We start from the raw sequence: 23769 nt of genomic DNA, 5'->3' as shown, positions 1-23769 counted from the left end.
GCGCGCCGGCTGTGCGCGATTGGCTGTGGTGCGGCGGCGGCGGCCGGCTCTGATTGGCTGTGGCCGCGGCGGAGGCAGTTTCCGGAAGGGGCGGTGGGAGGAGGAGCGATATGGCGGCGGAGAGCGGAGCGGGGCCGCAGGAGATGATGGAGGGTGAGAGCCCGCCGGGGCTGCTGCCGAGGCTGTGGGGGTCGGGGAGGTGCGGCCGGCTGCTCCAGCGCCGGCTCTGTGCGGTGCGGCTGCCAGCTGAGCGCCAGGGAGTGGTTTGACGGCCCTCCGGGGTCGTGCAGCCCCCGCGTGTCCAGCCCGGTGTCCAGCGGCCGGGGGCCGGGCCCTGGCGGTGCCGGGGTGTGTCACCTCGGGGCGGGATGCCCGCGGGCTCCGTGCCCACAGGGAGAAGGATTAGGGTTGTGGAGATAGCCGTGACGTAAAAAGTAAAGATAACGAGAAAGAAGCCTTCTGGATGGCGCTGGTTTTCCTTAGTCCCCTGGTGAGACGAGAGGAAAGACTGAGGGGGGCCAGCCAGGAGCTGCTGCTGGTCCAGGCTCAGGGTGGCCACCGGAGCTGGGGCTCGGTGAGCATGAAGGGATCTGGCAGGTTGTTCTGGGGAGGTTGCTCTTATCTGCGAGGATTTTTTAATCGATTGGTACTATTGTACATAGTAGTTATATTTATTTTTTTTTTAATTCTAAGAGCTCTTAAAATGTAATCGTTCTAATTCCATCTCCGTAATCTTTGGAATTGCACTTCGTTGATCTAAGAAATTTCCTTTTTCCTCCAGTCTTCTTCCCAGATTGTTGGTTTTAGGAAGATGTGATGGGAGGAAAAAGTGCATCCAAAATCAAAGTAGAAACAAGGGGTAAGAGGCCTTTTATTTAAGACTAAACCTTTCATTTAGTTAACTTAGGATTTCTACTAACTGCCTAGTCGTTTATGTGACTCCTGGTTATTTTATCTGCCTGCTGCTCCTGCTCTGTGCCCCCTCTGCTGGGAAAAGCCTCATTGTGCCTTTCTGTGTCTTGTGCAGTGGATAAGAGGATCGAGTCCGAGGAGTCGGGGGACGAGGAGGGGAGGAAGCAGGCGGTTCGCTTGGTGACAGAGCTGAGCCAGCAGAGCCTGCGGGATGAGCAGAACGGCGAGAACTCCGCAGGTACCGTGTCAGCCTCAGCACTGCCTCCAGGAGTCCCGGCCGCGTGTGCACAGCCTGCAGCACCCCCCGTGCTCCTCCTGGCCGGGTATCCATGGGAACCTGCCCTAGAGCCAGCCTCCTGGAAGCTCAATAAATTTGTTGCTAGAATAAAGTTGCCTGCTTTTTATGGAACTGCTAGTATTAGAGCTTTGCTTTTTTTTATTTTTTTCCCCCCTTGTTTATTTACCCATCCGTGTTTCTCTTTGAAATATCTGATGTCAAAATGCAAAGTGTCTCTATTCACATTTTCTTTTATGGAAATTCAGAAACTTTATGTGGAAAGATTTTCTTTAGAAGTTATCATGAGGAGCTTTTCATAATTCTTCCTTAGTTTGTGTAGTTTTTTTTTGCCTACAGAATAGCCAGGTTCCTTTGGAAGGCAGCAAAGACTATTTCTAGATGGATTGAAGGAACCTTTCCCTTCTGTTGTTTTAATTTAAAAGTTCCAGGACATCTCAAAATTATATATTTGAGTCCTCTTGGGTGTAAACTTTTCCTGCTGATCCCAGTGTTTGCACTAGAGCATGGGGTAGAAATACTGCCAGACTTTAAAGACTGTGGATGTTTGATGGAAGGGTTTTCAGTGGCTTGCATGGAGCTTGTCAGAGCAGTTCCATTTCTGCCCACCCTGTGTGGTGATCTGAGCTGAGCTTTTGGTGCAGTCTGAAGTGTAACACCCTTCTTTTGACAGAGATGTCCATGGTATTATTATTATTGGGATACTGGAAGGGAAATAATGAAAGAAATTTTAGTTCTTACAGTGGGATCCCTTCTCATCTTAACCTTATTTGTCAAAGTATCTTTCAAACTGATAAATTGTTACTAGGAATTTAAATCTCTTCTCATGACTAAATGCACTCTGTTATAGCTCTGACTTGTTGTTGATAATTTAAACCCCCTAAATATTAGTAAAGAAATGCTCTTCCATTCTTCATGGCTCTGCAAACTGTGCAGCTGATGGAGCCATGCAGATCACAGAGCTTTCCTTTGCATGCCTGGAATCCTGAGTGTTTGCTCAGCTGCCATCGTTTAGCTGTGTGTTGGAGGTTGTATTTTGCACTTTGTCCCCTGGGAACTCTATGAAAGGAAATACAGAAGTGATGTACTCTCACTCTAGTGAAAGCAAGAAAAGCACATTCAGATTTGTTTGCTGAATTACTTTTGTGTAGTGTTTAATATAATGACTGTATTGTTACTTTTTCCAAACTGCAAGCATTCAGAAAACTAGGGCAGGAACCAAGCAGAGGAATAATTTTTGAACATTCAAGATGCTTTCCACAGCCAGCTTTGAATTTCTCAGCTGAAAGGAAAATGATGAGTTTTCCACATTTTTTCACAGAAGATCTTAAGTAGCTTGAACAGCTGAAATTTCAAATTCATCATTTAGCTAATTCTCTGAGGAATAGAGCCTCTGGTTAGAAATCATATAACTGAGCTATTTATAATATTCTTCATGCATATGCACTTTAAAAGTGTAGTTAGGCTTTTTGTTGATTGAAATGCTTGTGGTACTGTGAACTTACATAACTCAGTAATGACTGTTCCCACTGTGGAATTTGGGTTTTCTCAATGGTGGATTCTTTTTCCACCTCTGCAAAGGCATGTGGCTTGCAGGCATGGGTCACACAGAAATTCACTTAGGAAACTTCACTGCCAGAGTGATGGGGTTTTTTCCATTAAGAAGTGTGGAGTAAAGCAATTTGCAAGGGAAATTGCATCCCTGGCTGTGAAGTGCTTGTAGGAGGGTCAGTTTAGAGGTTTTTTATATCCAGTCACTTCATAAATAAAATGACATATAAATGACTGTAAATTTGCTAGAACCATTTTTCTCTTCTTTCTCTTTCCTTTTTTTTTTTTTTTGTTTTTCTGTTCTTGAGAGAAAATGTATTTTAACACTTTCCTGCCAATACTGAATTACAGCTGACACCAGATCCACACATCCCTCAAGCTGCTGAATGCTGTATACACAGTGCACAGACTTCATGGCCATTGACTTCAGTACAACAGCACTGCCTGTGTGTTCAGTTTTAAATTTCTTTTATTTTAGTGTGTTTCCTGTGTGATTTGGTTTTGCAGCTTTGGATTTCAGGGCTGTTTTTCACACTGGCTATCATGAGTGGTCTCTCAGAGCCATATGTCAAAATTAAGAGGAGCCTCAGAAAGAACAGAGTATTTAACACATTACCTAAATCTAGTGTTTATAAATTAAAATATCCAAGCTTCCTAGCCAAACAAAGTCAATTTTTTTTTCTTGAATGGAATGGGGTTTTTTGCTAAAGGTTTTTTTCTTTACCATATATGTGGTTGGCTTTACTGTTGGACAACTTTAAAATCACAAAGGACTCGAAACTCAAAAAGTTCCATCACCATGAACACTAAGTTACTGCCAGTATGACTCAATACCAGGGGCACAATTTGGATTTTTCATGTGGTATCTCAAATAACTGTTGTTCCAAAGCTGGGCACTGCTCCTGTGGGCTGTAAATTCAGCAAGGCTGCTTGTTTGGCTTGGAGCATTTCTCTCAGAGAGTCTTTGCACCCAAGAAACAGGTCAGAGAGGTGCAGCCTTGATAGCAGCAGGGTGGGGTATCCCACTCCCTTGCTGAAGTGCAGAGCTCCTGATATGGAACTAAAATAAGAAAAAGCAGGCATTGCTCACTGCTCTTTGCTGACAGGCACGTGTATGTCTGTCAATTTTTGGTGGCATTTCTGTCTTGCTGTTCAACATCCCCAAGGCTACCAGCTCATTTTGCATTCCCAAAATATAATTTATGTTTCCTGCTATTTTGTGCTGTTTAAAAAGAAAAAGAGGATTGCTTTTTCAGTCTTAACTTCTGTGAATCAGCTCAGTGAGTCTCTTTCCTGTTTAAATGTTCAGGCAAGAGCAACAGCCCAAAAACAGGAAGGTCAGTTATGATCTGTGGACCACCAAACCCTTGGAGCTGGATGGTGGCATTAAAAATGGTGATGCTGGTACTGTTTGTGCCTGCACTGCTGCTTATAAGGCCAAGCATTAGCAGGAAGAACATTCAATAAATAGGAGCACTTGACATTTACAGGGATTTAACCATTCTGGGCTGTGAAAACAGTCACTGCTGCTGGGTTAAGGGAATGAGCTTGCATACATGCAGGAGTTAGTGACATCCCAAAGGCTTTGCACTCTAATTAAAGTTGCTTGGGGTTTTGGTAGCACTCAGAGAAGTTTTGCACATGAAGTAGGAAAATCTTGCAAATCGTGTTGTGTGTCAGTTTTGCAAAGCTGAATCAGACAATGTTTTTCTTGAGAAATTGATGCAACCAGCACGCTATCTCCAGCAAATGGGAATGGGCATGAATTATTCAGCATGAATTCTCCAGTAAATTTCCCTCCCTCGTGTGCTGTGGTAGGAGCACAGCAAATGCTGGGGTGTGTTTCCAGAGCTGTAAAAGCATTTCCCAAGGAAATTCATGCAGTGGGATAAACAGTGTTGTCTGGCATAGCAGAGAGTTCAGCCAAACAAAAGAAGGGAGATCCATGCAGAAGTGTTCACAGCAGTGATAGAAAGTGGCAGTGCTAATAAAAAAAAACACCTGAAGGGTGGGATTGTTGAGATGCTGGGTCATTCCTGGCCATCTCCCTAGACAGTTAGGATTCCTTCTTGGCAAGGTTTTATTGTTGTCAGAGGAGCACAGACACTTAGGATGGGGTAGGTGTGAAGGAAAGGCATCCTGGCCACACTTGAGCCTGCAGTTTCCAGCAGCCACACAGGCAGGCTGGGCTGATCTCTGTGTGTTTTATACCTGAGCATGAAATCCTGCTGTAAAGAAAGGTTTTCCTGTAACTCTCGTGGCTTTAATGAAGCAGAATGTGTGAACTGTGCCTCTCATGTGTTTCTCCTCCTGATGGTGGCTGTTATCCTGCCTTTGGCTGTCTGGTTCAGGAGCTGGTAATGTGTTTGCCTCTCGTGCAGGAGAAGCAGAGACCCCAGTGGACATGGAGACCATTAGCCTGGACCCCGAGGCTGAGGTAAAGGCAGATTTTTGTCCTTATGGGCTTTATTCAGCAGGAAGCAAAGGTAGGCAAAGGCAAGTATTGAAACCTGATTCAAAGATCTAATTCTTCTGAAGGTGCTGGCTGCTGTGACCCTCCCCAGAGCTGATTCAGAGCTTTTAGAGTAGAAGTGTTCTATTTTTCATCACTAGCTGAAACGTTTCATTAGTACCTTAGAATTTTAAATGAGGTGTAGATGCACTGTAAGTGTGTCTGTGCTGCAAGAGGCACTGCTGGGCTGTGAGCTTCAGGGAGTCTGTTCAGTGAGCTGTTAGCTGCTGTGAGCCCTGTGCTTTGGAACAGGCACAGTGACTTACCCAGCCCAGTGCCTTGGCATCAGCAGCCTCGTGAGCCCATTAGCAGCAGAGGGTTTGAGCTGCTTTTGAGGGTGGGGAAGTGCTCTCTTTCTCTTTGACTTTCAAATCTGGAGCATCTGGGGCTGAACAGCACAGATGGGAAGTGCCTCAGCTGATTGCCAGTGCAGAATTAACATTCACAAAACCACTGGTTATTCAAACTGTCAGAGACTCCTGCTCATCTGAGGCCTGGAACTGGAAATGCCAACTTGTGTTCTGCTTAAGCCCTAGCAAAGTAGGTAAGAGAACTTTATGCAAAGCTTTATTTACACAAGAATTTTTCCATCTCAATAAATTTCTGAAGATTTCTGATTTGGTGATGCTCAGACTCAGGAAAGATCTGTTGCATTATATGCAGTTGACATTTTCCATTTGCAGTTGACAAGTTCAGGCTGTGTGTCTCAGTTGTGGTGGTAAAATCACGTGCCAAACCCATTTTACAAATGCCCTTGGAAGGGAAGTTTTAATGAGCTACACATTTTGTAAGGCTATGATTTCCTTAAAACAAAGTACCAGGTTGATCTTTAAAGACCAGATTTGTTTTGGACCAGCTGCTAAATCCCTCATTTCTCTTTAAGGATGTTGACTTGAATCATTTCCGGATTGGGAAGATTGAAGGATTTGAGGTGCTCAAGAAAGTGAAGGTAACAGTCCTGGGGAACAGAGAATGCCTCTTGGAAATGGGGTTTTTGTAGATGTAACCTATAAGAGGACAGATAGAAAGTCTCTTTTTGCTGAGATTTAGTGGGCTTGCTTCATTTTTAGCTGAAGAAGGTAGTTTTACCTATTTGTCAATGAGTAATAAAACTCTTGGGATTTTACAAGTGTGTTTTGGAAGTGGATGAGAGGCAGTGCATCAGGGCCCATCCTGGACTAGCAGAGCAGACTGAACCTAGAATAATGTGGGTGGTGAAGGACCTCAGTAAAGCTCTCAAAGCAGGCCCAGTTGTAACATGTTGCTCAAGGCCTTCTCCAGTTTAGTTTTTGAGTGTTTCCAAGGCTGGAGATTGTGTATCCTCTCTGGGCTGCTGTTACTGTATCTGACCCTTGTGGCTGAAAGATTTCCTCCTGTAGAATTGGAATATACCAAGAAAAGACTGTATTAAAAAACCAAACAAAACCCAACAAATTCCCAGCAAAACTTAATGGGGGCCCCTCACCCACACCTTTTAGTCTGGAAACCAGAAGGCAATACATGCAATCCTTCATAGCCATTTTTTTGTTTCTTTTTCAACTTTTCCTCCCCAATTAGACTCTGTGTCTGCGTCAGAACTTGATTAAGCACATTGAGAACCTGGAGCAGCTGCAGACCTTGCGGGAGCTGGATCTCTATGACAATCAGATCCGGAAGATTGAGAACTTGGAGGCTCTGGTGGACCTTGAGTGAGTCCAGGGGAATCACCAGGATTAGGTTGGAGGTGGTTTGCTACTCACTATGTTACTCATGCTGTACTTAGCCCAGTGTTTTAGCCTCTCTCAGGATTTATTTTGGTGCTCAGTGGAGGATAATGTCCACTCTCCATTGACATTTATCCTGTGCAGTACACAAGTTTCATTATCCTGAAGCTGCCCAGGGACAGGCAGCTGGAAATGAGCCCTGTGCTGTGTGAGGCAATGAGGATGGCTGGTGGCTGTAGCTTCCACAAAGGTCCCCTTGCTCTTGCAGTCAGAGCTCTGTGTAACAGGTGTTTGTTCCTGCAAAAATGACAAGAGATTTCAGGTAGGGTGGTGGTTTGTTTGTTTGCTTTTTTAAGAGTTTTAGGGAAGGAGTAAGTACCCTTCCAAGTTTCTGAGTTTCTGGCACTTGCCTGGATCACTCTGGAGGTACATTACAAAACTGTTCCCCCTGGGGCAGGACTGGCCCACTTCTCACCATTACAACCTTTTCCTGCCCAGGGGAGCCCTTGACATGGTCCTGTCAGAGGCAGATCTTGCAGGCAGGCACCTTTCCCAAGGAAAACGCAGATTGGCTTCCTCCCTCCATGGCTGGGCATAATAATGTGTGTCTTCTGCATGTGGCTGGTGATTTTTTTTTTCCTAACACACTGCAGAAGTATTTTGAAAGTTTTATTTGTTGTATTTTTTGATCAAAACGAATTACATTCATGACTTTAGCTTCAAGGCCTGGCAAAGGCTTGATCTCTGCAGTCAGGGAGATTCCCCACTGTCACCATGATATTTTCTGAAAAATCCTCTTTGCCCAGGATTTTCTCCTGGGAAGCTGAGAAGCCTCAGCTTCTCCTGTGTTTGCTGCTCTGGAATGTGATCTGGAGATTGTTCACCCAAACATGTGAATTGTTTTTATTTAATGACCAATTACCATCAGCTGTGTCAGACTCTGAGGAGTCAGTGACAAGTTTTTCATGATGATTCTTGTTAAGCCTTCTGTCAGTATCCTTTTCTTTCTTTAGTATAGTTTTAGTATAGCATTTTAAATATAATATAATATAATATAATATAATGTAATGTAATGTAATGTAATATAATATAATATAATAATAAATCAGCCTTCTGAGAACATGGAGTCAGATCCCTCATCTCTCACCTAATCCTGGGGACCTCACAAACACCACACCCCACCAGTTTTAAAGTGTGTCTTTCAGAATCATCCCTGCCTGATGGACTGATGAGACCTTTGGTTTGTTTTACCTCAGGGTACTGGACATCTCCTTTAATGTTCTGAGGCACATTGAAGGGCTGGATCGGCTCACCCAGCTTAAAAAGCTCTTCCTTGTCAACAACAAAATCAGCAAAATTGAGAATTTGAGCAGCCTGCAGACGCTGCAGATGTTGGAGTTGGGCTCCAATCGAATTCGGGTAGGTTTGCTCTCAGAGGTGTTGGCTGCAGAGTTCTCAGCTCTGTGGTGTGATATTGGCATTTTCTGAAAGTGCACTGCACTGACTTGGATTTGCATATTTGTTGGTTTTTATTGTTCAGTCACTCCCTGTGCTTATTGCTGTGCATGCTTGAGCCTTTCATAATGCATTAGTGCCTGGCTGCTAGATCACCATCTGGATTTGTGTCTTTAATGAACTCCTGTATGCCCTGTGTGTCTCCTTTTGCAGGTGATGGTTTCTTCTTGCTAGAGAGCCAAGCCTATGAAAACTAGCAGTTGTTTTCTCTTACCTTTCTACAGGCTGGTGCTGAGTCCCTGAAACCTATTGAGAACAAAATGAGTTTGATTTGCAGGTGCAATAGGCAGCCTGCTATGGCAGTCAGTCTTGTTTAAGAGAAAGATTTTCTTGAGGCTTTGCTTGGAATGCCTTTAAATCCTAAAACTTGATGCTGTTCTGCTGACTGCTTTGGGGTTTTATTGTGCAGATTGTGACTTTCTCAATTTAAAATCTGTGCCACTTAAGAGGAGAGCAGTTTTGAGTAGTCTCTCCTGTCTCTAAGGTGTGATTCACTGTATTTACTCAGTTCATAAGAGAACTGGTCAGAGAGATGACACAAAAGACTTGCAACATGCAAAATAAGCTCTTTTTTTTTAAAGCTTTTTAAATTACATGCTGTTTAGAAAATACTCATAGAAGATGAGTGCATTTCAGTCAATGTGCTTTAAGTTGGTGCTGCCCATTTATAGTCTTTGAGAAATTACTTTTTATGCTGAAAGATTAGGAGCAGATCTGTTTGTCCTCTTTGTTTTAGGACTTGTGGAAGAACACTTGTCTTTGTAGAAAAGCAGGAAACTTCAGCTATTAAAAACAGCCTTCTAAGGCTGAAATGTGTGCTGCCTTTTTGAAGAGGAAAAATGTTGGTTTCCTCCTAAAGCCAAACTGGACTGAATTGTTTTCCAGGAATTTCTGCTTTGGAAATTAAATTGTGAGAGAACATCAGCCAGGTCACATGAGGGATTAGGAACCTTAGAGCTTGCATAGGATGGGGGAACAGGAACACTTGGCTTTTTTTTCAGAAGCAGAGCAGGCTCAGCACACTGATCCTTACATTACAAAAGTTGGGTTAAACAAAAACTGTATTCTGTATCTAAGCATCATTGTCATCTGGAAAAAAAAAAAAAAGAAATCCAGCTAGATTTCTGAATTGATACTTAGGCAGTACATTGTCAATAATGCTGTCAAGCCAAAGAATATCTTTTTAACAATGAGATTAGATTTATTTTATATGTTTTCTCAGTGTTGAGCCTGAGCATATTAACAGAACAAACAAACAAAAAAAAACTAAATTGTGGCTGTATGGCTAACACAAGCTTCTTAAATTACTTTCTTTTTAGTGGGTTTTTTCCTGTTTATCTGTTAATTCTGACTTCTTCAAGCAGCAGTGTTCTGTGCTTCTAATTGCTTTATTGGAGTGAGTAATCTGTGATTTGCCTTGGCATAAAGAAATCTCATGCTGCCTGAGGGTACCCAGAACTCCTGGGCTGCTTTTCTCTTGGAGTAGGGTGCCTTGGCTATGTGTTTTACAGCTGGACATACCCTTAACTCTTTAAGGTACAAGGCTGTGGACTCTTCAGGCAGTGTTCTTGGCTCTGAGGTGCCTGATTGACTTTTTCTCTGTGTATTAAAGCTGTTCTTGCCTACTCAGACCTCCCAGAGTACCCTTAGCTTGGAACCCCTCATGACTTAGCACTTCTTGCTCTGTTCCTTTTTGGGGAGTAGAACTTTATGCTTGAGCTGACATATTTAATGCTATTTTTTTTTCTTAAAGTTGGACTGAAGCAGTTGTAATGTAAGCACTTCTTTACTTGTTCTTAGGTTTTTGTCCCCTCATGTGCGTATATTCCATTCCACTCCCTGTACTGAGTCATCAGTATTTCCTCCTCAGGGCTGGAGAAGCTGCCAGTGGGCAACAAATCTCTATTTTTTCTTGCAAGGTCACAACAGTCCATAATCTAGAAGGGGGGTGAATGCAAATTTGAGCTGATTAACCCTGTATGTTCAGTCTTCTGCCAGCTGTGGGATAGAGGTTGAAAAGCTTCTTACCTTTCCTGAGTGTCCATCTTCTCCTTCTTTATGTTGTTACATGCACAGGTGAGCACCCAGAGTGATCCAGGTGCTGCTGGGACTCAGTGGCCTGGCTCCTCAGCACTACTGATTTGAAATTTGGCAGGCAGGAAGCAGGTGGAAAAGCTGAGATGTCCCAGCCTGCCTGAGCACAGCAGACACACAGCTCTGGGTGTGTCTGTGTCCATATTGTTGTTTTTACTGGGAGCTGAAGTCTGGTTGTGAAGTCCTTGTTGCTTTTAACAGCATCTTGTTTTTTTTAATTCAGAGGCTTTTCCCTGCTAAATTAAAGTGTCTCCTTTTGTTGGCAGGAGCCTTTTGTAATCCTACCCTTTTCCCTTTTTTCCTGTTTTCACTCTTCTGTTCATGCTTTCTCTCTTCCTTTGTAACATCTTTGATGCTTCACAGAAATCCTGATTTTCTCTTGCTGAAGGCTGAGCTTGAGCTAAACTGGAACAGTGTCTGTGTTCTCCCAGTAATGTGTGTATTTAAAGAATGTACATCACTCAGACTGCTGTGGGTGTGTTCTGCCAGAAGCAAGGCTGTATAGCCAGTAGTGAAATCCAATAACACACACACCTGTGAGACAGCTAATCTTGCTTATGGAAGAGAAGAACAACTCAGCTCTGTGTTACACAGGCACTGATATGCAGGACTAAATTTACAAATTGTGGTTTTTCTTGCCAGGTTCTCTTTCCATTCACTAGTGACAGCTTTTTTTTTTTTTTTTTTGCTTCACTAATGAGTGTCTTCTACCCAGGACACACCACATGGTTATAATGTGGCTACAAAGTGACAGGCACATCTCCCAGGTGGAGTTTTGCAGTAACACTGTCTCCTCTGGTCCTTTCACAGGTAATTGAAAACATTGACACCTTGACTAATCTTGACAGTCTGTTCCTTGGAAAGAATAAAATCACCAAGCTCCAGAACCTGGATGCCCTGACAAACCTGACTGTGCTCAGTATACAGGTACTGGTTGTGTTCTGAAAGCCTTGATCCACCCTGTGAGAGAGGATCAGCTCTTCTGAGCCACAGAATCCCAGGGTGGTTTGGGCTGGAAGGAACCTTAAAGACCATCTTGCTCCACCCCCTGAAATGGGCAGGACACCTTCCACCATCCCAGGCTGTGTCCCAGGGATCCAGGGGCAGCCACAGCTTCTCTGTGGCAGGGCCTCACCTCCCTCACAGAGAAGAATTTCTTCCTAACATCTCATTTAAACTTTCCTTCCTTCAGCTCAAGGCCCCATTCCCCTTTGTCCTATCACTGCATACATACCCTTGTGAAAAATCCCTCTCCAGCCTTTTGTAAGCCCCCCATTAGCAGCTCTGCAGTGTTAGAGTCAAACTCCTGTGCTGGAAGGAAGTGTGATATTCTTTGTGTTGCCTTTTTTTTTTTTTATCCTTTCATGCTACTTGAGATTGACAGACACTGATAAAATTATAAAACAGCTGTTTGATTTTTATGGAAGAAAGAACAGGAAATTAGTGTTATTCCCTACTTCCTTCCTGAAACACAGTTTCCTAGTGTATTACAATAGCACTGAAGGTGTGATGCCAGGTTGTCCTTACAGTGACAGTGGCTCAGTGTCACTGCTTCTTACTGAAGAGGCAAGAAATGTGAACAAGCCTGTGCTGAATGCAATCTGTCCTCAATGAGCTTTCAAACAGCTTCTTCCTTTTTTAAAAGGTGGGATAAAATATACTCAGCTAATTACTTTCACTGAATCTCCTTCTTATCCATGTGACAATGCTTGTGCATTCTAGTATCTCTTAGAGCTGCTGGCAAGACACACTGGTACCTGCTGGGCTACCTGTTTGTGCCATTATTCTGTAGGACATCAAGAATTAGTGTCTTTGTGTCCTGCAAGAGTGCAGACAAGACAAGAGTGCAGTGTGATGAAGGTGGTGTAACTTCCTCTCTGACCTTCCCATTTGTAAAGACCTACAAAATGAGCACTGCTCATGCACAGGCCTGCTGTTAAGACACCAAGCCAAAAACTTTCAGGCTGCAACTTCTGATGGGAAGGTCAGAGTCTGATTCTTGCTGGAGACTCCCATGGGACTTCTCATGCATCAGTGGTGCAGAGACCAAACAGCTGAGCTCCCAAGGTCTGCGTGGGCCCAAGCAGACTATTTCCCCTTCCCAGCCATGCTTTAGGGGAATGGTTTTCCCCCAGTGAGTGCCATGGGTTTGGGTTTGTTTGGAGGGTACTAAAGAGCTGCTGCACTTGCAGAATAACCGTCTGACCAAGATTGAGGGGCTGCAGAGCCTGGTGAACCTGCGGGAGCTGTACCTGAGCCACAACGGCATCGAGGTCATCGAGGGACTGGAGAACAATGTGAGCCTTTGGCTGATTCTGCAGCACATTTGTTACCCTGAGCTGCTTGTGTTAGTGGCTTTTCTGAGAGATTTTGTGCCTCAGTTTCCCCAGTTAGGTGTGGGTTCCTGAGTCTCTTGAGAGACCACAAATGGCCAAGTGTTTTGTTATGTGTTAAAGTTACTTGTGTGGGTAAAGATCCTCCAGATATTCTGGAGTAGAATTATTTTTGTGACATGGGGAAGGGAGATGTGGTTGAAGCAGTAGCCTGGCTGACCCTCAGCCATGGGAAGGCTCCTGGACACAGCTGCTGCAGCCTTTCAGAGACCAGCTTGTAGATAAGCATGAGTGCTTTACAACAGGACAGAAGTGGAGCTGGGAGTAAGAAAGGCCAGCTATCGCATGCAGCTTGCCTTCCTGTCAGTGTACATGTCTGTCTTTTTGGATGGGATGGATTTTGTGGAAGCCTGTATCATTTTCACTCTCAGCCAGCAAAAGCTTTTCTAAAATTGTTGAGTTTCCTGCTGCTAAGAATGTGTTCAACTGTGCTACTCAAGGGGACACTTCGGATCTGATTTTTAATGCTCCTCTTAATGTACTTTGAGGAAAACTCACTTTTTAGGAGCCCTTGGCTGGCAGTTGCCATCCAGCCAGTAACTGCCTTCATTTTTGACACCTGGCTTTGGGGGTCAGTAGCCCAGCTTAACTGAAAACAATCTTCCTTGTTCCATATAGGCAGCAAGAGTTGGGCTGAATGTGAGCAGCTGGCAATGACATGTCTGCTCCTGACAGTTTCCAACTCTGGGCCTGGAAAAAGTGGCACAGAGAAGATGAAAAGAAATCACATCTAACATTTTGTGTTTGCTTTGTCTAGAACAAACTCACAATGCTGGACATTGCAGCCAACAGAATTAAGAAGATCGAGAACATCAGTCACCTAACAGAGCTGCAGGAGTTCTGGGTAAGCACAGGCCAGAGCTGTTCCCCAAAATATGTGTGCCACAGTGAGGGAAACCCTTCAGATGGGCAGCACATGGACATGTGTGCCTTCTCTAGTTCTGGTGATCAGCTTTAAGGTCTTGACACACTGCATGGATAGAATGTGTGGTGGTTTTCCCTAGGGAAATGGAAGAGCTTAAAAATTTCTTGCTGAGCTTTGCTGAGTGGTGAGGAGCCTGTCTGTGCCTAGGAAATGGGCCCTGCCTTCATGCTCAGGTTGGTTATGAAACAGCTCCACATGTCCTATTTCTGCAGCTCTTCTTTCTGTAAGTGAGCATGACAGAGTTCCAGGGGAAGCACAGAGCTTGTGTCACTGGGATATTTTATGAAAAATCCCTTCACCAGGATTTTTCTCCTGAGAAGCTGAGAAGCCTCAGAAAAGAAGTGTAAACAATAATTATCTGATTGCCTGGAATGTGCTTTGGAGGTTGCTCACCAACAGGTGCCTCTCTGATTGGTTCCATGTGAATTGGTTTAACTTAATGACCAGTCCCAGTCCAGCTGTGTCAGACTCTCTGGGTCTGTCACAGGTTTTTATGATCATTCTTGTCTAACCTTCTGATGTCTCCTTTCTCTTTCTTTAGTGTAGTTTTAGTATATAATTTTCTTTTAATATCATATCATAATAAATCAGCCTTCTAAGAACTTGGAGTCAATTCTCATCTCTCACCTCATCCTGGGACCCTCACAATACCACAACAATTAATAACCACAAGCTTGTTCAGAGCAGGGTTGGTATATTTATATTGATGGTGTTATAAATATGAAGAAAATGAAACCAGCTTCTGGTTCCATTCCTATGAGGCTGATAACAGTTTAGGATGGCTTCTGTTTCTTTCTGGCACCTTGAATTGCTGAGATCCTTGGCTTTCCTAGGTCAAGTGAGGAAATTCAGAGATGCCCTGTCCTGAAGCATCAGCCCTGTGCCATGTTTGGGAGCTGTGCACAAAGGTGCTCATGTGAGAAAATGGAGAAGCAGCAGCAGATGTTGATGAGCTGGCACATGCTTTAGTTCTTGCAGAGTCTCTGCATTCAAGGCTGAGAATAAGAGCTGTGCTGTATAATGTCTGTCATTTGGAGGTATTTAAACTCTTGGGCAGATGCTGAGAGAAAAGGAGAGGAAAGCAGCTTCCAATGAAGCCCTGCTGGAGTCTGGAGCCCAGGCTCCTTAGATGGTGTTCCTCATCTTGCAGTGTGGCTGAGGAGCCAGCCAGCAGTGTTACCTGGCCATGCCTGTGTGTAAGGAGCTCTTTAAGGAGCATTTCTCTCTTTGAGAAGCCCATTTAACTGCCCACTAATCTCTTGGGCAGTAGAGGTGAGGCAGTGCAGTGTGGCTGGTGTGGGGCCTGCCCTGATCCTGTGCAATTTCCTGGCGTTTTCCTCTTTGCTGTTGCTGTGCTGATAGGAGGTGCCCGCACTGGCTGCACTTGTACTGAAAGGAGAGGCCAGAGCTGAGCTTGGCTGGATTCCTTTGTAAAGACACCAGTGTGTTTAGAGTCCTTTGTCAGAGCAGAGGACTGCCCAAGATCTGTTAGCTGAGCACAGAAAATGCCCTCCTGGCTTTGTTCCAGCCTTCCAACACTATGTTTAAAAAAACTGATTTGTTTGAAAAGGAGCAGGGCAGAATTTTCAATGGAAACCAGTGTTGTATGTCCCAATTTATATTTTTTTCACTGACTGCACAGTTGAAGCCACATAAAAATGTCCTTTAACACCTCAAGTAAACAGAAATCAAAATTCTAACCACTGTGATAGTCTTCTAGCAGTTTCCCAGTAGCACATCCCCAGTGGAGGGACTGAGATGTCTGAAAGTTGGGTGACTTGGCTGAAGTAACATTGTGATGAGCAGTAGCAGAATGAGACAATCCAGTGAGGTTTTTTATATTTTTTGTGAAGGTGGCATTGCTGCAGTGACTCTGCATCCAAAAGCAAAGGGTGCTGTTGTCTCAGGGCTGGACAGCATGGGGCCACCTTGCAGCTTTGCTTCCTTCTTGGGCAGCTGAAGCACTCATTCCTTTGTGTGCACTTGCTGAGCCAACAATCAGGCAGGAGAAGAACCCAAATCAGAGAGCTTGGCATTTCCTCTGGAGTGCACAATCAGTTTTTGCAGGGAAATTTATGTAAAGGAGAGAGGAAAATGGTGCTTTTCTTGTCAGTTTGGGACCTTTTTTAATGCGTCCTGAGAGGTCATTAAAATAAAGATGGATGTCACAGTGGAAATAAATTATGATATAAAGATTTCCAGCCCGTAAATGCACGATGGGGTGGGAGATGGTGTTGAGACTGGCCTGGTGCCTTGCAAGGTCTCTCCAAGCACACTGCTTGGACTGCATCTGCTGTCTGAAGGGTGGGGCATCTGCCCAACAGCCAGGACAGCGTGGGGGAGTTGTGTTTAGTGCTGAGGCCTGGCATGTGAGACAGGAGAGCTCATCTCAGAGCTTCCAGGGCAAGAAGGATCTGGTAGGGAAGGTGTTTTGAGCAGTGGTGCCCTGGTAGCAGTGAGGCAGCCCCATCACTGCTCTCCTTCTCTTGGAGGGTCCCTGTGGGTGTGAACATGCCTGTGTGTGTGCTCTGCAGATGAATGACAACCTCGTGGAGAGCTGGAGCGACCTGGATGAGCTGAAAGGAGCCAAGAATTTGGAGACTGTATACCTGGAGAGAAACCCCCTGCAGAAAGACCCCCAGTACCGGCGCAAAATCATGCTGGCCCTCCCGACTGTGCGGCAGATCGACGCCACCTTCGTTCGGTTCTGAGCCTCCTGCTGCCCTCCCTCCCCTGCCCCCCTCCAGGAAATGTCCCAGCAGGGTTTTTTATCCACTCACCACTCCCCAGGTCTTCAGTACACCGACACACACAGGGCAAAAAGTCAACAGAAAGCACTGAAACCAGGTCTTGTGTACAATGCACTCATTGTTTTTGAAATGTTGTTATTATTATTATTAAATCTTAACACAAGAGCCTTCAGTGTGCCTGTGGTTTTTATTTCGTGGGGGAGCTGGTTTGCCTGCTGCAAACACCTTTACCAGAAAGTGTTTGCAGCAGGCTGAAGCCATGGGGAGGCACTTGCTGACCACTGGTGACTGTGTGACACAAGTTCAGGTTAGGAATGTCCTCACAAACACCACCTCCAGATCAAGGCTCAACAGTGGCCTGTAAAAATGTGAAAGAAGATCTGACCCAGGTTAGTTACCAGGTATACCTGGTGGTACAACATAGGGCTGCAGGGGGGGCAAGGAAAACAAAAAAATTTGTACTCATTTTTTTAAACAGAGCTACAAGTTCTTGAGAGGGCTGGGGACAAACTGGTGTTAATATGTTTATCCAGGTAAGGGTTTAGTTAGTTGCAGACAGTGTTTGCCATCAGAAAATCTGTATCACATCCTGCTCCTACTGAAGATGGCAGTGTGGTTTTGCTGTCCCTCTGCACCTGTGTTTGATCTGGGCCCTCGAACTGCATCTCTGCAGCAGTTGGAAAACCCTGGGAAGCACTTGCCATCTGCTGCTGTTTGTCCAGCAGCCATGTCATCATCCAGGGGGGCAAGGAAAACACAGGAGGGGTGCTTGAAAATGTGCTCTTGGTGGTAGTTTGATTCATTCTGATCTGACATGAATTTGTATCTTTGAAAGAGTGGGATGAATCCCTTCTTCAGCTGGAGACCAGGCATATTAGGCAGGACAGTGTGGCCCTGTAAAAGATTTTAGTTCCTCTTTGTGGGCTGTGCTGCATTTGCTCACTGGCAGCTCTGCTGTGGAGCTGGTGTGGTGACTGGGCTTGGCTGGGGGGGCCTGCACCCATCCATGTCACTGATCTGGGAATGTGGTGAGATGAGTTGCTTTGAGCTTTTCAGGACATGGATGTTTTTCATTAGAGAAAATATTCTCGGGCCATGAAGAGAGGGAAACATGTCATGAAGAGCCTGAGCTTCTAAATATTGCACCACTAAGAATGTCCCCAGCTGGGATCCTCAAAAAGACCAAGGCTCTCCTGGGAAGGTGGCCCTGCCACCACACTGGGACAGCCAGCTGGGCACTTGGTGACCACACAAAGCAGCACAAAAAGATGGTAACACACCTGGCATTGCAGGGAGCGTGCAGTCCTGGACAAGAGGAGCATGGACAATGTCTTCAGCAACAGCTGCACCATGATAGGTGAGGGAAAAGGCTTGGCTGGGAGTTTGATTCCTTTCTGTCCTGGAGAGGAGGCTGGGGCAGGAGAGGGTCTGCTAGGTTGAGAAGCACAGGAAAAGCCCCAGTGCTCCATGGCTGGAGCTGGCTGCTGGCCCATACATCATGTTCAGAGGGCACTGGACCCCCAAGCCCTGGCATCCTACTCACCCTACTCACCCTACTCAGGTGCTCCAGTCCTTCCCTTTCACGGGACAGGTGCAGTCCTCAGTCCTGTTAATCAGCTCTCCCAACTTCTTGCTTTCCTTGCTAGGAACACCCAAATGACATGGCTGAAGCCCTCTCCAGAGCAGGCCCGCCCTCCCCTCAGCTCCTTGTTTCACTCACAAGACAATGCCCAGCCCCACAAGAGCACCTGGAGGAGAGAGACATGCAGGACAAAAAATGGCTTTGGGTTCCATCATGAGATCCCTTTCCTTGCCTCTGACTTAGTCTTGGTGTGGGAAACCATCCCCAGGAGCTGAGCTGGCAGCAGGACACTGAGAGAACAGGGACTTGCAGGAGGGATCTGCTGCCATCCACAGGACCTGGAGGAAGAAACTTCCAGGGACAAACTTCACTCTGCTGGGATACACACAGAAAAGGCACCCAGTGACCTGATTCCAGATTTCTACCCCCTTGTGGTAAATGATTTGTGGATTGTTGGATCCAGGGGAGGATATGCCCTGCCATGGGGGCCTCCTCCAGGAGTGGACCCAGGGGTGTGATGTGTTTGTGTTCATCTCCTGGGTCAGCTCTGCCAGGCTGATGCACACCAGCTCAGTCACCCCAGTGCTGCCCACATAGACAGGTAGGTGCCAGCAGCCTTATTTTTATCTTCTCCTGGAGTCACCTTCTCCCCACAGCACATGACTCATCTGGAGAAGAAGGTGGTGCTGGATGCACCCTGCAGCCTGCTCTGCTTCTGTGTAGCAGCTCCAGCTCTGGGTGCCTCTGCAGGTGAGGGGCTGCAGTGCCCAACCTTGCAGGGGAGAGGACAGTGCCCCAGAGCTCCTGGGTGCCACTCTGCAGGGACAGCTGCATTTCTGTGGGGCTCTGATGGGGTTTGCAGCCTCCTTGCTTTCCAGGCGACCCAGAGACATCAGTCACCACTCTTGTCCCATGGACAGCTGTGGGACTTCATTTGGCTTCTGAGCTTCTCCTCCAGAGCCCCATCCCTTCTTTCCTTGGCTCCTGAAAAGCAGGTTCCTGGCCTTTGGGCAGGGCTAAAGGCCAGGGGAGTGCTGCTGCTATACGGGCAAGGAGCACTGTGGCAGGGGGACTGTCCAAGCAGAGTGGCAGCACCCACATGGCCACAGGGTGCCTGGGACCGAGGCAGTGCCAGCTGGCTGTGGGCTACCTGGTCCCAGTCTGGGACCATCATCAGCCCTTTTGTCCCCCATTGGCAAACAGGAAAAGAGCTCTGTTTGAACCAGATGAGCCCTTCTTTCCCTGGAGCTGCTCTGGATGCGCTCCTGGGCTCAGAGCCTGGGGTGTCCCCTCACGACTCTGCCAGGCTCCTGCAGGTTTTCGGCTGTCCCACAAACTCCCTGAGCTTTCGGGGGATCCCCAGTGAGGGGCTGAGTGCCAGCTGGGACAGAGCAGGTGGAGCATTCCTGTTGTGAGGAGGCTGTAATCTGAGTTTAAGACTCCTCCCATGGGACACCTGATAAAAGCCCGGCCCCGGGTCGGTTTTCCTCTCTTTTCTCTCTGTTCTCGGCTCTCTGAGGCCCTGCTTGGGTCCCGAGCCTCCGCCTCCTGCCCCGCTCCCCCGGTACGGCGTGAGGGGCGGAGATAAAATGGACTCCCGTGCTAAACCGCGGAGAGACTTGTCTCGTCTGTTTCCCCAGCTGTCGCTGAAGGGTTGTAGCCACCCTGGATACGATTTCATTGTAGCCACACGCTGCTACAACTGGCCAGCCCCTGCACCGGCCTTCCCTGCTGGTGTGGGCTGCGGGAATGCCTCCCCATGCTCGGGTGCCATCTCCCCTCAGCCAGCAGGCTGAGGGGCCTTATCCCCTCAGGGCAGCCCAAGGGAGCCCCACTGTCCCCTCAGGGCAGCCCAAGGGAATGCCCCACTGTCCCCTCAGGGCAGCCCCGCTGTCCCCTAAGGGCAGCCCAAGGAGGAGCCCCATTGTCGCCTCAGGACAGCCCAAGAGGGAGCCCTGCTGTCCCTTTGGCGCAGCCCAAGGAGGAGCCCCACTGTCCCCTCAGGGCAGCCCAAGGGGGAGCCCCAACATTCCCTCAGGACAGCCCCGCGCATACTACAGGTACATCCACAGCAGCAGCCTGCACATGAACTTCACCTTGGTGCACGCACCATGGGACTTTGTCCTGCAGGGCAAAGCCCAGGCAGGTGGGAGCCCACTCCTGCCTCACTGGCTCCTCCTTCCTTAGGCTGGGATTTTGCCCTTCTCTGCCTCTGCCACAGCAAACATTTTGTTTAGTAGTGTGACTTTTAGCCAGGTCCACCCACTTCCTTGAGGTGCTGAGGGCCCTCACTCATGCCAGGGCTGAGTGTGGCTGGACGTGTCTGTGTGCAGGGTGGTGGAGAGAGGGGCTTTTGTGAAGAATAAATTCCATCAGGGCCAGGTTACCTGTTAGATTTAGGCCCCAGCAGAAGCTGGCTGAGGGCTGGTTCTGCTGTGCTCTGGCATGCCAGGCTGGGAGCAGGAGGAATGCTAGGGAGTTCAGTCAGCACCTGCTGCACTTTGCTCCCTGAGCTACACAGCATTCAGGGCTCAGGACGGCAGCCTGCCCTTCACTGACTGGCAGCTGCCGGCTGTATGCTTGGGTTTCATCATCACCTTTGATGTACAAGCTGCTGAGCCTAACGGGGTGGCCCAGGGTGTGGTGCTGAGCCAAGGGTAAAGACTCACCATGGCAGCCAACCCACACCTCCCATCCAGCATTTGGGTTTTGTTACTGGGTGTGTGATTGCACGGCCAGTACCTGACATGCCTGAAGTTAAGGTGAAGTGCCAACAGTACCCGGCCGAAGAGGCTCTGGCTGTGGAGTAGCTGAGCAAGAGGGACTATGGCTGATGCCTCCCTTGCCTCCTTTACACCAACAGCATCCCTGGCATCAGCTGCCTGGAGGCAAGCAGGTTTGTGTTTCCCTACCAGGGCACAGCCCCCACCCCTTTCCTGCTCTCACCCCCTTCCCTAGACCCACCACTTGCCATATGAGTTCCACCCATTCAAGGGCAAGGCCACAGCAAAGGCTCAGGTGTGCACACTTAAAGTCCTTAAACCCCTGGCCAAACCCAGCCCAGCACGGGCTGTCTTGGATCTCACCCCACCAGCAGAAATAACATCCACCACACTCCAAGCTGTTTCAGGTTTTATTTTAGAATTTATAAAATTCCAGTGTCATCCATACTCATGAGCCTTTTTTACATGTTTGCATATAGTCTCCAAATTCCAAAGTTAAGGCCAAGGGATCATTGCTATGGAAACGTACAATATGGAAGACGTCAAAGAGAAGAAATGGACACATGCCACAGTCTGCTGCGGAAGGAGGGTGCTGGGGGGGCAGTACTAGGTACAATCACTTCATGACCTTCTTTAGAGTGGAAGGTTGGGCTGTGGGGCATGAGCCCAAGGCAGTGGGTGCCCTGGATGTAACTCAAGCCTTGCTGTGCAACTGGTGAGGGCACAGGGGAATTAAGAGGAGGAGGGGGTGATAGGCTTGGTGATGCAGGGCAGACCTAAGCTACAGGGTATTTAACCATTTTCTGACAGACACAGATGGGAAGGTACCACCCTAGTTCCCCTTCTCCCGTGCTGGAGGCAAGGCCACCCTTTAGGGGCAACCAGGCACCCCACAACGGGCTGTGGTCTGTTTCACTTGGTTCTCAGACTAAAGGAGAGCACTGTGAGGTTTTGGTTTGACTTCTGCATAGCAGTCTCTGCCAAGAAGAGCTGGCGCAGGAAGGAAAAGCATCGGCATATTCGGCCTGTCCCAAGGAGGGAAAGGCAAGGCAGCTGGGCTCAGCCTGCCACGATTGTGCTCTGTCAGTAGCACTAGACAAGAGAAACTAGGGACTCCTGCTTGTCCAAGAGCTGAAGCAGCTGGGACAGAGGAATGGCTCAGACTACAAGCTCTGTAGGACCAACGCAGGGAAGTGGGGGCACACAAAAAGCCCATGCTACATGCCTCCCTCCATGAAGACATGGCTTCCCTCTTGCTGGAGGAGCTCAGACATCATCCTTTGAGCAAGCTGTGGCAGGGCCCAGGTGCAAGAGGCCCCGAGTACAGATCATGGATCACCCTCTACCACATGATGGAGGTCTCAGGAGGGCTCAGCACACACATCAACCCCCAATGCTGTCGGAGCAGAAGCCTGCCTCACACAACCTCTGCAGCCCAGGGCTACGGCACAGCTGCAGCACAGCTACGGCCCTGGGGACAAGCCCTGTGCTAGCTCAGCATGCAGTCCTATGGATTCACAGCCTGCCTCGGCACCACCAAGCTCTGCTTCCCTCTGGAGCAGCTCTCACAGCTGTGCAGAGACACAAGGCTCCTCTTGCTTCTCCTCCATGCTTCTGCTATGGCTGCCCAGGTGACAGCTGGAGCAGCTGCTAAGCCACCACCATCGAGAGGCCCCCATCACTGCTGTTTGAGGTAGAAAGAAGGCAACAGGAACGGTGTGACTGCCACTCAGGCCGAGCTGCTGCAGCGCTAACAGCCAGCTACAGCTTCTCCAGGCTGTGAGTCCCACCAGCTGCTCCTGAGCCACGTCACTGCAGCCACCTCGGCCCAGCCAAACCTGTCCCATCCGGCCACACTGCCGTGTGCTGGCTCTCCTGCCTGCTCACACTGCTGGGAAGGGGGAACAAGGAGCGGGGTCTGTCATCAAGCACTGGAAGACTGGTCAAGTGTGCAGGCTGGGGCTGTGCTTGGTGCGGCGCAGGGGACGCGCGCTCGCTGTGCTCACAGGTGTTTTCCTGACCAGGGTAGCCATACGTTGTTCTGGCCCCTTCCATCTCTGTTGTCTCTACAGCCTATTGAAGGTTTTGTTTCTTTAAAAAGCAGGTTTCTGACCTTAGAGATTATTTGAAGCTCTCTCCCCACAGTCAGCTATCAGCATTAAATGAATTTTTGGCAGTTAAAAGGAAAAAAAGTTGATTGCACTCTACAAAGGTAAGGTAAGGCCTGGGATAAACACAAAGGAAAGAGGGCAAACGTTTTGGCTTTAGAAAGTCAAGGAAATTTATTTCCTGAGGTCATGAGACAGGAAGTAGATTCCTAGCCACAGTAAAGGAGGTCTCCTAATGAAGGCGAGAATGCCTAGTCAGACATGCTCAAGAGAGCAGATTGCTCTGCTAGCGCTTGGGAAGCTGCAAATCTTAGCCACTTGGAGTCAATTATGAAGTTTCTAACAAAAACACACACATTTAGTGTTTGAATCTGAGTGGAAGTCTTGTTCCAAAGGAGGAAAGAATATCCATCAAGAGATGAGGGTGGGTCCTAGACACGGTGATAGCTGAGGGGAGCAGGATGGGGTCTAGCACTCCAGACACCATTAGGAGACCTCTTGGGACAATTGATTTGTGCTCCAGCCGCTGGGTCAGATTTCAGACAGGAAGTATTTGTGGCAGGTTAGTGTCAGGTCAGCGGGCTGGAGGAGTTTCTGCTTCCAGGTCATTATCGTTTGGGTCCCCAGGGAAGAGTCTTGGGGGCCACTTGAGCCCCAAAGCTGGGGAAGTCTTCAGAACTGCTCATATCAGGGGCCTAGAGCAAAC

At 47.6% G+C, this 23769-nt stretch overlaps 2 protein-coding genes across 7 annotated transcripts in view; one reads left to right on the top strand and one right to left on the bottom strand.

The window, feature by feature from the left end:
- Positions 1 to 13: 13 nt before the first annotated feature.
- On the top strand, positions 14 to 16815 carry PPP1R7 (protein phosphatase 1 regulatory subunit 7). 5 transcript variants are annotated; one of them, XM_009089305.2, is made up of 11 exons: positions 15 to 153; positions 782 to 859; positions 1028 to 1150; positions 5140 to 5195; positions 6154 to 6219; positions 6828 to 6958; positions 8230 to 8392; positions 11393 to 11509; positions 12775 to 12879; positions 13733 to 13819; positions 16435 to 16815. In XM_009089305.2, exons 2-11 carry the CDS (start codon positions 817 to 819, stop codon positions 16609 to 16611), a joined length of 1068 nt encoding a protein of 355 aa, XP_009087553.1. In that variant the 5' UTR covers positions 15 to 153; positions 782 to 816; the 3' UTR covers positions 16612 to 16815. The 5 variants fall into 5 exon arrangements, with proteins under 5 accessions (XP_009087552.1, XP_009087553.1, XP_050833901.1 ...); XM_050977944.1 differs by lacking the exon at positions 15 to 153 and adding an exon at positions 408 to 490; XM_050977943.1 differs by lacking the exon at positions 15 to 153 and adding an exon at positions 413 to 574.
- A 4537-nt stretch (positions 16816 to 21352) lies between these two features.
- The window catches only part of HDLBP (high density lipoprotein binding protein), a 39080-nt gene continuing 36663 nt past the window's right edge, over positions 21353 to 23769 (bottom strand). For both annotated transcript variants that reach the window (XM_030226880.2, XM_009089308.4), the window contains exon 28: positions 21353 to 23758. In XM_030226880.2, the coding sequence (XP_030082740.1) occupies positions 23672 to 23758 (87 nt within the window). In that variant the 3' untranslated portion in view covers positions 21353 to 23671. The remainder of the gene's footprint in view (positions 23759 to 23769) is intronic.

This window comes from Serinus canaria, chromosome 9, assembly GCF_022539315.1.
Source record: "Serinus canaria isolate serCan28SL12 chromosome 9, serCan2020, whole genome shotgun sequence".
Lineage (NCBI taxonomy): Eukaryota > Metazoa > Chordata > Aves > Passeriformes > Fringillidae > Serinus > Serinus canaria.
This window is presented reverse-complemented; position numbering and strand designations above follow the sequence as displayed.